The sequence below is a fragment of the Lycorma delicatula genome, chromosome 1 (assembly GCF_047948215.1).
Source record: "Lycorma delicatula isolate Av1 chromosome 1, ASM4794821v1, whole genome shotgun sequence".
NCBI lineage: Eukaryota > Metazoa > Arthropoda > Insecta > Hemiptera > Fulgoridae > Lycorma > Lycorma delicatula.
In genome coordinates, this window is record NC_134455.1 from 125,695,926 (window position 1) to 125,712,654 (window position 16,729).

Here is a 16,729-nt window from a genome sequence, read left to right on the forward strand (position 1 = left end):
GAAAATATGACTTCCCATATTAAAGGTGGCACTATAAATATTTATTTCTTAATGAAACTCTTTTAATTTAATATTAAATAAATTAATTATAGATCGTTTAAATGTTACAGTTAGTTCAATGAAAACAGGAATAAAAGCACAACATGGTCCTTTGATATTGCCCAAGTACTTTGCTGATAAATGTTACCTTGGATATAATATTTCTACCATTAAAAATTAATATACTGAAATATATTCATAAATATGAATGGAAAAATTTTAACTTTTAATTGATTAAATATTAGTCAACATAATAATTCATAACCATTTGACATAATATAATTATAATTACTATATAGTACATCTAATGATAATTAATTTATATATATCAATTATCATAGACATTTGCTTATAATATTTTTCTTTCTAAGCTGGTTTTTAGCAGGCCAACAGAAGTTTCCATCTAGCTCCAAGCAGTCTGCAATTAACAGTTTTTACATACAATCTGTTATCATGGAAAAGTCACTAATTGTTGGTAAAATAAAACCATAATAATACTGTGATAATTAAAAAAACAATTGAATGTTTATCATATAAAATTATTTGAAACAAATACTCACCTAACCAGTAAATCCCTGCAATATATGTTGATGCAGTAATTGAAGAAAAAAATAATGCAATGAAAGGACAGAACTGTTTCAAAGATACAGCAACACCTATAAAATACATAGTGAAAATAAATCAATTGTTACAACATAATACTGTATTTGAGTGGTGCAAGGGAGGTTAAGCATTTGGAGTTTTGTGAGATTGACAGTTTGAGGCCAGATTAGATGTTATATTTTAATATTACTGGCTCCTTGATATGTCTCCTGGCTGCTGTTCTGTTATTGGGTTCTAATTAAAAACCCAGGCCTGACAACCCAGGAATATAATAAGCTACACACTTAGTCATTATATGAACAAAGGACTAGGTGCCTATCTGTTCAACAAAGCTAAACAATATACACAATGACTTCCAGAACATCTTAGATTTAAATCAATCAAATAATTAATAGTAAATGGAAACATTTTTATATTGTTGATTGTTAAAAATGGTTGATAACACAACCCTGGAAAATGTGGGTTGTGGAATGTTTTTTAACTTTTGATAATTGATTCCTATATATTTTTTTTGAGCTGAATCTGAAAATAGCCTTTCACCCCAACAAGGATGGGAAAAAATTCCCATCCTGATGGGATGGAGATTTTTGCCAACACATCAGGAATTTTCGCAAATCACTATTTCAATTTTTGCAATTTCAAAATTGCAAAAATGTGATCCTACAAAAGACATAAAACTTTTTTTTATAATAAATTAATGTAATATATTCACTTTTTTGGATAATACTATGCATCTTATAGCTAAACAGTCGAGCGGTCTGAAAAGGAGGGTGGATGGGTTGGGTTGAAAATGATGAGACGGTGGAAGAACTGGCTTCCCATTGCTTGGTGAATACATGGAGTATTTTGTTTTCAGGACAAGATGTTACATGTTAATCGGCAGCAATTCATACCACTCATGCACCATGCAACTACTACCAGTGTTGTTTCAACCATCAGCGTGTGTAAATCAAGTTTTTACCATCCTCCATGATCAAACACGTTTTTGTCGGTGGAAAATATATTTAAAGGCCAAAAAGCAAACTTTCTGTTTTCAAAATGGCTTCAAGAGGCTGCAAAAATTCTGCATATTCTTTTTGTTACATCTGTGGTGAGTTAATTGTAGAAAGACAAAAAGAAATATAACACGTTTTATTCGACAAGTGTACCTCACATATTTCAGGGTGAAACTAGGAGATCAAGACAAAAGTGGGCACTCCACTACATTTGTTGAAGGACTTAGATGGTGGCCAAAAGGTGAACAAGAAGCGTTTAGATTTGGAGTTCCAATGGTGTGGTGAGAGCTACAGAATCTCACCAATGATTGTTACTTCTGTTGAACTGGTGTTCAAATCTCCATTCCTGGCCACCAAGATCGCCTCACGTAACACCTTTAGATTTTTGGATCTGGGGATGGATGAAAAATATTGTACATAAAACAAAAATTGTCGTGAGCAATTAATTGTCTGCATTACTGATGCGGCTGAGCAAGTTAAGGACACCCCAGAAGAACTAAAAACAGCAACAAAAGCACTATAGAAACATGGCAAGAAATCTGTTGAAAATGGCGAGCTCAGTTTTGAATTTTTATTATAAACTGGTATATATAAGTATACTGTTTGTAAATAAAATTCTAATTTTTCTAATTCTTCTTCATTTTATTCAACTTATCTTACATAATTTTCTTCAGAATTAAATTATTTAAAAGTTTTATGTGTTTATAACCCGTTAACAAAGTTATTACACGTCAAACATAAAAAACAGGCTTTTTACCCCAATTTATTAGTTTTCACCCCAAATTTCTCAAAAACTACTGCAACATGGTTCTGGGACTTATTTTATTCAATTTTTCAGGTCAAAAACGATAAAAATTCACTAATTCTGCTCTTTAATTAATGTCTAAAAATTTCATTACGATCTCATTTCACCGGGGTAGCTGAAATCTGGGTAAAATCTTTTACTAGCCATAACTCGCAAACAAAGCATTTCAGAACATACGTTTATATGAACTTTTTCCACTATTTTCTCGAGTAGAATAAGTTATGAAAGTCTCAGGAGAACTTTGTGATACATTCTGTATCCAAACCCCAAAGGGAAAGATCCCACCATGTGACGATTCTGGTCATCTGCCCCGCGTACCTAGCCCTGACAGACTTTACCAAAGGTCAATTTCTGAACCCACAGATTGAATAATATCTCTCAGTTTAACAGCTTGGCCTCCATTAGATGCCACTGATATAATGCCAAGAATGACATTTCCATCGGTGTAACAATGTACTATCAATAAACACAAAACAAACTACTCAAACGAACAGAAATGAGTAGAAATAGAATATTTAAATTTTGAGCTAAAGCCCTACCAACATTATAAAACAAACAACATCACGAAGTAATCAAACAAAACTAAAACTACAGAGCACCTGTCTTGGTCTCAAGAAAATGCCCAAGTGGTCCCTAACCACCCAGGTAACTCAAATTCCCCATCTTATGTGCCCTCCATGAAGAACCAAATACTTCATGAAGTTCTCCACAACTGTCCATTCGGCCCGGCCTTTTCAGTTAACCTTTAAATCTAAAGTTGACCCAATATCACTGAGCTGCCTTAATTGTCTTTCATCATACCAATGAGACATATAAAACATGAGAAGCATCATCTAATATGCCACACCACGGACACAGACCCGAAATAGCCAGGCTGGAATGAACCAACCTATCCCTAAAAGCATCATGGCCCAAAAGAAACTGATTAATATATTTGTTAGGAGACACCGAAGAGGCGCCCTGGAAACTCCTCACATCAGGGAAAAGAAAATGTGTATAACACCCAGCAACCTTCTCATACCACCTAGTCTGCCACAGTTGAAATCCATCATTCTCAATGTCTCTAATTCTAGTAGAAGTTAGCAGACCCAACTTCTTTGAGAAATAGTGTTGTTGAAGTTCAAGCGCAAGAACATCAATATGCCTTACAACAGGAAAGCCTCAAGAGAAATTGTACGGTAACTACCTGTCACCATTAACAACAAAAGGTGCTGGATCCTCAACAAAATATCTGTATAGGTTTTAAATTTTAGCTAATCGCCCAAACAGGTGTGGTATACAACATAACTGCCTCACACACATCATTATAGAGGATGTTCATAGTTTTAAAATTCAGACCCCAATCCAGATTAACCACACGTCAAATACCAAAGAAGGCAGCACTACTGCCCTCCTTTGTAACATACTGTAAATGACCCTTAAAATGAAATTTTTTGTCAAGGAGCATCCTGAGGTAACTCTGAACATGAACAATCAAATTGAATTCGATGGCTTGACATTAAAACATGGGTCCACCATATCAGAAACAAATGGTCCTTCAGCAGCATCATCTTAGTTTTATTTGGGCTGAATGCAATCTTATGTTGACTGACCCACATCTCAAGTATCCTGTATTCCTGAGAGGTGCGGAGTTCCAACCTCATTCCGCGAACATCTTTTGACTATCAGCAGCCCATCATCAGCATAAGGGACAAGACAGCCACTGGGCAACCCAAAGAATCAAACTCCACAACCCATAATAAGGGACCCAGCACACTGCCTTGGGGACAAGCCTTAGACTTTGTCTTCTTCACATCGTGGCCATCATCACAAAGTAGAATATCTTGATGACCAAAGTAGCTATGCATTACTTGCATTTCATTTTTGATACACCCACAACCCTGTAATTGAAATAAAGCAGAAGGTCACCACAGAATATTAAGATAAGTATGACCACCCTATGCCTATAATGTTAATTTGGCAATATTTATGTTCCTTTTTCTCCTTAACGGTTAGATTGATTTCCCTGAAATTTTTACCACTGAATTTATATAGTTTTATACCAATCCCCAACCTAATTTACTAAGCTTGGGAAAAATATTTACAGATTTAAAATTTTTTGTTAAAGTTCTAAGAAAATATTAATTTTTAAGTGAAAAATAATTTTTAATTTTTTTTAATGAAAGTATATTCATGAATTTGGTATCAGACAAGTAAAATAGCCTCTGTAAAATCCTGCAAAAATTTCATCTACTTAGCTCTTTTGTTAAAAAGGAACATAGGTGAAAAAATCATATTTTCAGTAAATGCAATTTAAAAGTAAATAAAAGCACTTACTTGTTTAAAAAAATCCTGGATCCATCTCTGCTTCTTTTGAGTTTTATTTTTTCTTTTCCTGTGTTCTCCTTATTATTCTTTTGGTCTTTATAGGCTCAATCATTGAAATTCAGCTTTCTTTACCTGTGCTGCATCTAGACTCCGTAACACCAAAATGGCATTTTCTTCACTGTATTTTGTTTTTTTAAATTTTTGTAGAACTTTTAGTTGGCCACAAAATCCATCATTAAACACCAACACTGAATCATAAACCCCTACTTTAAAAGTATTTAACCTAACAAAAGTAGTTTTTGATATTTTTGACCACAATATATGAATAAAACTCTCATTCAGATTTTGTGTATATTGGTGTAAGCATTTCTTAACAACTCTGGTTTTGACAGATCAGCTTAATTTGTTCAACAACAGCCCTACTGGGAGGTGTTTTATGCTTATACCTTTCACCTAAAACAACTGTTTTGTTATACTTGCATCATAAGTTGGTGTCCTTGGGACGTAAGAAATGTTGTGGTTCTCTGTTGACGTTTCATGGAAATATGATCTCCAAATATTCTTTCTCCTTTCCTCCTTTTCCTTATGACTGAATTCTATCTATTTTAAAAAAGGTAAGCCTGTTCTTACCACCAATGGGTTTCCATCTGCCAAATGCTGCCCTTTCATATCTTTTTTACTTTGTGCAGTCTAGAGCCCATACGTTTTTGTATGTGCTCGACACAATCAAGTTTTTCTATGATTACATCATTCCCATAAGGATTATCCTTAACCCCTTTTTGGAAACCCTTACTGTCCCTGTCTCCCAGATACTCAACATACATTACATTTCCTTCTCAACGGCCCTGACAACCTTCATGCTTCTACTTGTTCCTTCATAATTTTTGGTGCAGTTATGTTCCACCCTCATTTTTTTGTTTAGCCTCCGGAACCGCCGTAAGGTATTACTTCAGAGGATGAATGAGGATAAGGTATGAATGTAAATGATAAGTAGTCTTGTACAGTCTCAGGTTGTTATGTTCACCCAGGCAGATATGATCCTGTGCATTCTGAGTTACAAATTCTTGGCAGAATTTGATCAATACACTAACATCAAGAATTTTACTAGTATCAAAACTAATTACACTCAAATCCATTGAGTGAAGTGTGACCTGTCTTCTGCCATAAGCTGTCAAGAGCCATGCTTAGATTTCTTGAATTATTGTTTATAGATACAGCTTCCTCAGTGGCTCCTATCATACACTCTTCTGCACAACACTTAACAGCACTCCCAATCAATTTTGGGTAAGCATTAAGTTTTGTCGGAGGTGAAGGTAAGTCCATGAGGGAACAAAATACCTTACAAGGATTCGACCCCTTGCCAACAGTTCTCATAACATACACAAAATGCAAGTTTATATCATATTTACCATAATTTGTTTTATCTGAATTCTTTGTTTTTTTCATAAATTCAATTTATTTATTACACTTATCACAAAATAATAAAATACTTTTGGCCAAACCAACTCCTTGCTTATTAGAATAAATCAAGTTTACACACTCATTTGCACAACAATATTTACAACTAACAAATGTTTTTAAAAACTTAATAAATTAACATCAATATGCAATATCCATCACCTTATCCTTTAAAACTTTTATAACAATCTAAATTCAGTTTCTTTTTCGAAGAACTACTAGGCTTATTTACATCTGGTAGCGGCTGGTTTGGTGTAACAGGTAGATCTTTTACAGGAACACTTTTTGGATGTACTGATTTCCTCTAAACTTACGTTTTTTTTTTTTTTTTATAAGCCTTTCAGATCATGCCATTTTCTTCAAATACTTGTTATATAAAACTTCAGATACAAAATAACAATTTCACTGACTACAAACATGCCACATAAAGAAACGAAAACAAACAGATATTTTCAACATAACCTTTTAAGAATAGCAACGTATAAGTAAATAAACAAACAGCAACATATGTCATGTATTGTAACCATCGTTTAAAACAAAACTATGGTGTATAAAAAATAAAAGTATGGTACTAAATCTTTCGCAATATTATGTAAAAAAATATTAGAAAACTTTCAAGCTTAAACGGATTTCAGATCTAAACAACAATTTACATAAATATTTATGTCTTCTGTATTTTTTATCGTATGAGCAAAATATGTAAAGGGAATTGTACAGAAATGAATGTACAAACACATGGCGCAAAATTAAAAAAACCCGATATTTTTTTAATTTTGATGGTCACGCTTACCTTAAATGCCCTAGATATGCCAAGGAAAAAACCCAAGAACACCTATTCTTGACAGTGCTTAAAATTTGTAAAATAGCATCTTCCGTCCTCTTACCAGTGCGAAAGCCATACTGATCCTGCATCAGTAACCATTGCGGTGTCAACCTCTCATCTCAATAATACACAGATGTAGTATCGCCTCGAAGACCTTACCAGTAATGTATGTCTTTTAAGTTCCACAACCATAACAGCTGCAAGTGACTTGACATGAATCACAAGTCATTAACAAAAAAATCATACAGTCATCCTTAATTTTAACAAGTATCTCATGTTAAACCTATTAGGAAGTGAGAACTGAAGTGGTTTTCTGTTGCCTTCTTCACTGAGTTAAATATATGGTTCCATATTATCTTGCCAAAACCATCAAAATTTATGCAATATTCAACTTTATAATTGACACTTTCATTTTGTTTTCTACAAAGAATGGCTGTGTAGTGAAGATCATCATGTTCAGAGGAAGAATAATTGTCTTATTGTCTATATAATTGTCTATGAATAATTGTCTTTTTTTTAAATGTACTGCAGAAAATAACAAAATATATGATGAGGACTTTAGTAAACAAATATTAATCTGTGAAAGAAAATGTTCTATAAATTTGAAAGCAAATCATTTAATAACTATTAGATTTAAAACTATAAATATTTGTGATAAAAAAATAACTAAAATTTTATTCTTTAATTATTCCAAAATTGTTATATTTCAAATTTAATATAATTTTATTAATATATAAATTGTCATGGAAAAAACAATACATTTTTTAAATATTTTATTATGTGACGATAATATTTATTTGTCACCACTAAAAAGACCTGCTAAATATTTCTAAAATGTCTTCTGTTATTTTATTACAATTGTTTTACATATTTTTCTCCTTTTTACTCATTAGTTTTTATAATATTGAGTCTGTAACTTCATGACAAAAACTTTTTTATATCATGAATTTTTTTACTGTATCTATTTTGTTTATTTAATTATTAAATCTTATAGAAAATGCAGACTGGATAAAAGATTATGAGAATTTTTTTCTTGCAACTTTAAGCCTGATAATAAAAATACTAATAATGTTTAATTACCTATAAATAGTGGGCTGAAATTATTTGTTGAGTTATCATCAATGTATGTAATTCCTAATCCCCAATAAGCTAGCCTGCTTATTCCAATTGCCAAATGAAGAAATGGTAATACAACTAATGTAAACCAGTACCATTTCCATTTGCCCATTTTTAAACTACTGTTCCATTGCTGACACAATAGTGATATATCTGCAAAAAAAAAACATCAACTTAGTTATTATACTATATTTTGTGTACAAATAATTATTTAAAATTATAAAATTTGTAATAACAATCAAACCAAATTTTACAAATACAATGTTTTTAATAGCTTCAAAATAATTTTAATCATCACTCTTTTGGCCATCTTCAATGACTAATTCTGAACTAAGTTATTAAAAACATATTTTTAAATTGTTGTTAGGTTGTCATTTAAAAAATTTATAGAAAGTTTTAAATCATTTCATCATGCGCGATCTTGTAGAAAATCTTAGCAAACCACAAAACAATTATTTATGGAATAGATCATTTTAATTATACTAATTTATTTACTGTTGTATGCTAAACTTATTTTTTAAACTAACCTTTGGTTGTCAACTTGGACTGTTTGTAATGAGTTTATGTTTATTTTTTGTCGACACTTTTTTAATTTATTTTATATGAACAGGAGGGCAGCCATTTATAAATCAACAAAAAAGTATTATAATCATGGAATAATTGAAAACTTTGCCAGCTAAATTATTTTTACCCATATCAATCTAAATAAATCACAGAAATGATATTTATTGGTTTTAATGGTCACTGAAATAACAACTGATCAACTGATAAATTAAATTAAATTTTTGACCAAGAAAAAAAAAATTAGTTAACTAATTTAGACTAAAAATTAGTCAACTAATTGATTGAATTTTTTCTCAATCAAAAAATCGTTTTTATAATAAAGCTTCTTATAAAACAATCACTGCTTGCCATTGTATACCTAACATATTTTTATAGTGTAATACATAGAAACACCTGACACGCAATCAAACCTCTCAGATTTGCTTTTACTGAAATGAATGATGCTAAACCAATCTCAAAAGTGAATCTTTCCCTGAGTGAAAGCTTTGTTTAAAGGTTTTTAAAACCAATTGCTTCACCTGATGTACATAAAAATATGACTTTTTTTTTTTTAATTGCTTTGATAGGTTTATTTTATGATTTGATTTTTCACATTTTAACTGTATTTTTCTTAAAATAATGATGATGAATGGTTAATAATTTGAAATGTTCATTTAGTTGTAGATTTTTAGTTTTTGTGAATGGTTCTCTGATATTAATTTATATTTTATGTTCACTACCAATTTAACTAGATTCTATCACAATAGCCTATGTTTATTTTGCTATACAATATAGTACTAATAAAGTTAAACAAGTAGATTTTAAGTCGTCTTTTTTCTGTATTTACACTTATTCCTACTAGGTGTTTTCTATGTCTTAGACTAGAAGAAATGCTGGGTATATGGTGACAAACAATAACATTTTATCCCCACTAGTGGTATAATTATGTATAAAACAGAAAGTGTATAAGCATAACTTATCATTGATTCCATGCAAAAGTAATTTTTTATAGCCTCTTTTCTAATTTGAAATTCTAAGAGATTTTTTAAAAGCCTCATCCTCAGGTTGTACGGAATTCTGTTGGAAAACCTTTTAAATGTATAGCTTTTTTTTTAAATTATAGAATAAGAACTTTTGTAATTTTGAAAATATTTTTGTTAACCCCAAATTTTAACATTATAAATTAATTATTAATTTTTACTTGTTAACTTTTACCCTCTTGAAAATAAATAGAATACATTTTACAAATACAAATCTTCTCTATTGGTATCTATGTGTATTCAGATTGAAGGTTCAAATACATTTGGCGTGCAATTGTTTTAATTTATATACATTGAACTAAGAAACATTACACATCTGACAGAAATTTGATTAGAAATATTGGGGGAAGATGATAAATTTACAAATAGCAGAATTATTCCCCTAATCAAGACTCTTCCTAGACCAGTACTTAGTGAAGTGGATCATTTATCAGAGTTAATGATATGTTAATAATAAGAAACAACTTCATGAAGACCAAAGCATCAGAAAATATTAAGCATAAATCTTCTTACTCTCCCTTTTTGTAAGAAACACTCAAGCTTGTCACTACTCAATTCCTCTGTTATTACAGGTTGAAAAGATGACAAAGGAAATTAGTTTAAAATATAATATTTCTACAAATGATATTATGTAAATAATTGAAAATGTAACAAATCCCAAATGTGTTGTTCCAAAATGTGACAAAATAATGCAGTCCTACTGAAAAAAGAACTAGCTTCAGCTGAAAACTTCAGAAAACAGCATGTGTGTTCATCACTTCTATATTGTATACCATTTTGAACTGAATAGCATTTGTGTGTATCTTGGTATTGTAATGATTGATGATCAAAGGTCTGACATCAAGATTGAAATTTTATGAGTCAAAAACATTTTTCTTTTTTTTTTGAATAGTTAATGATAGTTCTGATGAAAGGTAAGAATGAGAAAACTGCCTCTGATTCCATAAACATTGATTTTTTTATGTATACCCCTTTAACATGTATTTTATTACTTTTATTGCTTTGTCTTTTTGGACTTATATATTTATGCTGGTTTCCACATCATACATCTGAGGTATAGACTGAGGCTGTAATATTCCTCTGTTCAAGAAAGGAAATTGAGACAACTGTGACAACTAGAGAAGAATCAGCTTTTTAAATGTAGGGTACAAGATACATACTGTGATAATTTCTCATTGATTAAGCACAAATATTGTACAATATTACAATACTATTTATTGTACAAATATTGTATAATGTGCTAATCAGTGGAAGAAATAAATGGTTTTAGGAAAAATTGATCGAACATGATTTAATTTTCAGTAGTTGTAGAATGATTTTTTTAGAAGCACAAAGAATGCAATTTCCCAACAATGTATATAACTTTTGTAAATTTTGAGAAGGCCTTCAGTAGAATTAATAAGAATGAGTTATGGAAGTTGATGAAGTTAAAGGGATACCACAGCACTTAATTCAATTGCAAATTCAGTACAAAGTATTTACAAATACAATAATATACTGGTTTGAGTAAATTCAGTTACTTCATGCACTAGAAAAGAGATATGACTAATAATCAGACAAGTGTGCCCTCTATTCCCCATGCTTTATACTTTGTACATTGATGAGTAGAAGTTAATAGCAATTTCATACTTTTATGTTAACGCTTTGGATGTTTTATTTGTTGATGATGTGATTTTATTTGAAATCTTAGGAGATGGTTAACATTTAACCGTTCATTCATCAAGCCTTATGTAAACTAAATTTAATTTAGTTTTTTTTAATTGTAAAAACTGAAGTGTGTTTGATGGACTATCATTTTTAAAAGTACAAGTAATATTAAAGATAATGATGAACCATTTGAACAAGTAAATTCATTTAGTTACCTGAGTTGTATGTAATCTCCCTTTTATGGTGATGATGTAGAGCTGAAGTTGTTTAAATTTCATCAACTTATTGGAACTACCGAGAGAACATGTTAAGGAAAGTAAGAAAAGTGATTGTACCCAACTTTTATACAATTCCAGTAGTTTCATTTGTAGTCTGTGAGCAGAAATGTGGATCCCGACAATGTTCAGAATACACAAATAGATACGGTTGTGAAGAAGGTTAATTAAGATCTCTAGGTGGCTACATGTTGCTCAACCATGATAGAAGCAAAGATGTAAGAATTAAGTCAAGAGTGAGTGTACTGTAAAAGTAATTTATATATACAGAGTAGAGAGATGTAACCATCTACTAATAATGGACTCAGAATACCATGAAAAATTTGCAATTGGCTTCAGAGTAGACAAAGCCTGAGAAAATTCAGACAAAAATGAAAGGACAATTTTATGTAATATCAGTGACACCTGATAAAATAAAACTCATAAAAAAATTAGGGTTCAAGTATAGAGATAGAAGGATAATTGCTAACATTTACAGGAACCAAACAACAACAGTAATAATTAAAGAACATAAGAAAGAAACCGTAATAAAAAAGGGAGTCTGACGAGGATATTCCTTATCATCGTTACTTTTTAATCTTTTCATAGAACTAGCAGTTAATGATATTAAAGAACAATTTAGATCCAGAGTAATAGTACAAGGTGAAAAGATAAACATGCTATGATTTCCTGATGATATAGTAATTCTAGCTGAGAGTAAAAAAGATTTAGAAGGAACAATGAACAGCATGAATGAAGTCCTAAGCAAGAACTACCGCATGAAAATAAACAAGAACAAAATGAAAGTAATGAAATGCAGTAGAAATAACTAAGATGGACCACTGAATGTAAAAATAGGAAGAGAAAAGATTACGGAGGCAGAAGAATTTTGTTATTTGGGAAGTAGAATTACTAAAGATGAACAAAGCAGGAGCGATATAAAGTGCTGAATAGCACAGGCGAAATGAGCCTTCAGTCAGATATATAATTTGCTTACATCAAAATTAATTTAAACTTCAGGAAAAGATTTTTGAAAGTATATGTTTGGAGCGTAGCTTTATATGGAAGTGAAACTTGGACGATCGGAGTACCTGAGAAAAAAAAATTAGAAGCTTTTGAAATGTAGTACTATAGGAGAATGTTAAAAAGCAGATGAATGGATAAAGTGGCAAATAAAGAGGTATTGCGGCAGATTGATGAAGAAAGAAGCATGTAAAGCATTTAAATATAGTTAAAAAAAGAGTCAGACTTATAGGCCACATTTTAAGGCATCCTGGAATAGTCGCTTTAATATTGGAGGGACAGGTAGAAGGAAAAAATTGTGCAGGCAGGCAATGTTTGGAATATGTAAAACAAATTGTTAGGGATGTAGGATGTAGGGGGTACACTGAAATGAAATGACTAGCACTAGATAGGGAATCTTGGATAGCTGCATCAAACCAGTCAAATACTGAAGATAAAAAAAAATAAATCAGTGGCTTAGTTTGGAGCAGTGGTACTGAAGTAGCCTTTTTTTAAACAAAGTACCTCATTAAACTTCATTGTGTTGAATTTATAGCTCTATTTAATAGTGGGATTTATGATTATTTAATTAAAACTTATTTTTTGTGTGAAATTTTTTCCTCCCCAGAAGAGCTTTCTGCAGTGGTTACACAATACGTTCAAAGGCAGAACAAAAATGGAAATCTTGCTGGAATAGAAAATTTTCCAAAACAGTAGAAAGTGATCACTGAGAGCAGAACAACAACATAGAAGTATTATAAAGAAATTCTGCTTAAAATAAAATATACATGTAAGTAAAAACATGGTGTGCATTATTAACTAAATGTCCTCATAAAACAATATAAGATAAATTTTGTTTCTTTGAGTGAGATTAAATTAAAGTTGTTCATGCTCTCTTCTTTTCAAGATAACTGTGAAAGAAAAGAGATGAAAAAGTTGTTAAAATTTCTCAAAATGATACAACAAAAAATACATGTTTTTTTTTTAAACAAATATTTTTTGAGAAACTTTAATATTTATTGAAAATGTACACTCTTCTATCTATCCTTTTCCATCTACCATGAAAAAACATAAATCTCTACAAAGGATTCAGTTTCATGAAATGTTAGTATTTTTTGCATATCTTCATACTTTCAACTAGTTCAGAATTTTGGATTAATTTTGCTGTGCTTTTGTATTTGGATATAAAAAATAGTGTTGATACCATTTTAGGTACAGTGAACATAAATTGTATGTGAAAGCCACTGGACAAAGATAACTGAAAAAATTTGAAGAAGGCTTAGATCAAATAGTGATGACAACAAGCTAAAAAAGAAGATTTTGTTAAACCACTTAAATACAAGTGAAATTTTTCTCTGTTTATACATTTAATTACATTAATTTGTTGTTTTATACTACTGTCTTTCCTAGTATTTTTTATAGCTGTAACTCATATAAAGCTCTGAGGTACAAGAGTTCCTCTGATTTGATTTCTCTGAAAGTAGTAATGTTCACTGTACACCAACCCCTCTGCAGTGAATAGAATGAAAGTGTCATTTGTAGAACTGAATATCACCTGAATTTTGGTGAGTTTTGTATACTGATATCAACTACACTTAGCTCAATGAAAAAGACAACAGGGAAATATATTAGTCCTCACTTCTCCTAGTAAGCCAGGCGTAGGATTCTTATTATTCTTAAGAATAGCTGTCATTTTTGTAAATGACTTTGACCTTTGTGAGGTAGCCTACAACCATTATAGTTGCAACCTACAACCATTATAGTTATAATGAAAATGTAATATCTAGAATGAAAGGACTGCAACCAGCCCTGACAAGAAGACAAGGAAGCCAGGTCATAACCCTAGGGCCCAGATTTAACCTAGGGCTCATTTAACATACATAAGAAGATATTTCACATTTTTTATTGTAAGAAATAATTTGATTCCACAGGACTTCATCTTAGTAAAATAAAATATAAAACTTAGCAACTTACTTACCAGTATCAGGTCTGTAGTTTGTTGAAGTTTTGGAAGTGGAGTGTTCTACTATAAGTTGTGTAGCAAATATTAAACAACAAACTGAGGCAAAAATAGAACATCCTGCTAACCAACTTGGACGACGTCTCTCAGAACCACAGTATATGATAGGAATCACTAATAATATTTGCACAATTTCACTTCCAAGTATCAGCCACCCTATAATAAAAATAAATAATAATAATAATTACAACTTTATATGGTTTCATATAAATTTACTATTATTTACAAGCAAGAAAATCTATTCCAAAATTTTTATTGGTTGGTAAAAAAGAAGAAAGAAAAAATCTTGTTATGTGTATAAGTTACCCACTTCTTATATTATTTTTCTTCATAGTCGAAACCTACAATTAGATGCTCATCATATTGTAACACTTTGCTTTCACAAATTCTTATAAAAAAACTCTACTGAGCCTGAAAGAAAGAAGAAATGAAGGAAGGGAAAAAACGACTTGATGGTATTGTTAGAGATAATAGAAAAAACTGGAAAGATAAAACTTAATTGAAAAATAAGAATGAAAGTATAATGACAGAGGCTTACAAAATCAGGTGGAGAAAGTACTTTGAAGACATAAAAGCTGATTGGGCTACGATGAAGAAATAGAAACGAAAGAAGTGAATGAGGAGTCTAAGATAAGAATTGGCACTGGCAGTGAGAAAACGACAATGGTGCAGATTGAGAAAGCCAATGAGGTAATGAAAGTTGGGAAATCAGCTGCTTGTAATGAGTAGAAATGATCAAAGATGCTGGACAAACAGGGATATATTGGTTAGCTAGAATACTAAAGACTGCATGGAGGAAAATATTTGCACCAGATAAGTGGGAAAAGTATATTTCGTAACAGTTTTTAACAAAGGTAATGAGGGAATTGAGGAAATTATAAACACTTATTTTCAGTTAGAGAGACTATTGAAGAGAGTTGTAGAAAGTAGAATCAGAAAAGTGATTGGGAAACAATTAGAGGAACAGTATAGTTTTCAAAAAATAAATTCACAGTTGACTCAATTTTTTACAGATGTAATGTAAAAGGGATAGGAATGTAATAAAGATTTGGTGTTGGTTTTGGATCTACAAAAATAAAACAGCATGTCAAGAAAATTAGTATAGAGGGCTTTACAAAGAAAGGGTGTGTGAAAAGAATTTATAAGAAATGTTAGAGCTATGTGAAAAGAAAAGTGGGTCCTTTCTCAGAGCAGTTCTTGTTATGACAGGTTTGAGAAAAAGGTGCACTATCAAAAATTTTGTTTACAATAGTAATGGATGAAATTTATAAAAAAGTGAAGGCAAGACTAAGGTAAGAAGGAAGGAAAGGACAGTTTGCTGGTGACATTCTCATATGGAGTAAAGATGAAAATTAAGTTCAGAAAATGTAATATCTAGAATGAAAGGACTGCAACCAGCCCTGACAAGAAGACAAGGAAGCCAGGTCATAACCCTAGGGCCCAGATTACTAAAAGGGCCTGTCCTGACACATTTTTTTTATAAATACAAGTTTATTCATTAATTTGGGATGCTCTCCAAAACTTATTTATGTATTAGAAAATATCTTCATAATGTTTGCTTGAAATATAGATCTACCAAAATACAAAATACACAACAGCAAATATGCTGTTGTGTTGATTACAGCAAAATCATTAAGTTATTAGTAAGTTTAGGGTTAGTCATTATGACTGATGGTAGCGCAATGGAATAGTGTTGGTTATGGGCCCTAGAGCAGCACTATACTGTTACGTACCACCACTACCTACTGTACACAGTGAATTTAGCTACAATATAAATATCACCACCACTGCTTATTAGAAATTCAGTCATACGCGAACAAGAACATTTTGCTGTAGAAATTGAAACCAATATGAAAAGTATGAAATCTCTTAAATTTTTAAGTACTTTTGTATGTACTTAAATTTATAATAAGGTCCATTCATCCAAAGAGAGAGGAAAGTATTAGATTATGAGAAATTAACAACAAAGTACTCAGTTAATGCAGAACTGTTACTAATTCGAAGACTTTTTTCCAGTTGTGTAGGCCTTTTAATTGTTTATTCCTAACACTTGAGAAACCTACCCTTAGCTTTAAAG

At 31.1% G+C, this 16,729-nt stretch overlaps 1 protein-coding gene across 2 annotated transcripts in view; it reads right to left on the minus strand.

Moving 5' to 3' along the window:
- The window catches only part of LOC142321971 (solute carrier organic anion transporter family member 74D-like), an 83,945-nt gene that overhangs the window by 25,266 nt on the left and 41,950 nt on the right, over positions 1 to 16,729 (minus strand). For both annotated transcript variants that reach the window (XM_075360547.1, XM_075360539.1), the window contains 3 exons: positions 14,611 to 14,808; positions 8,111 to 8,299; positions 600 to 695 (listed from right to left, as the gene is read on the minus strand). In XM_075360547.1, coding sequence (XP_075216662.1) covers positions 600 to 695; positions 8,111 to 8,299; positions 14,611 to 14,808 — 483 coding nt within the window. The remainder of the gene's footprint in view (positions 1 to 599; positions 696 to 8,110; positions 8,300 to 14,610; positions 14,809 to 16,729) is intronic.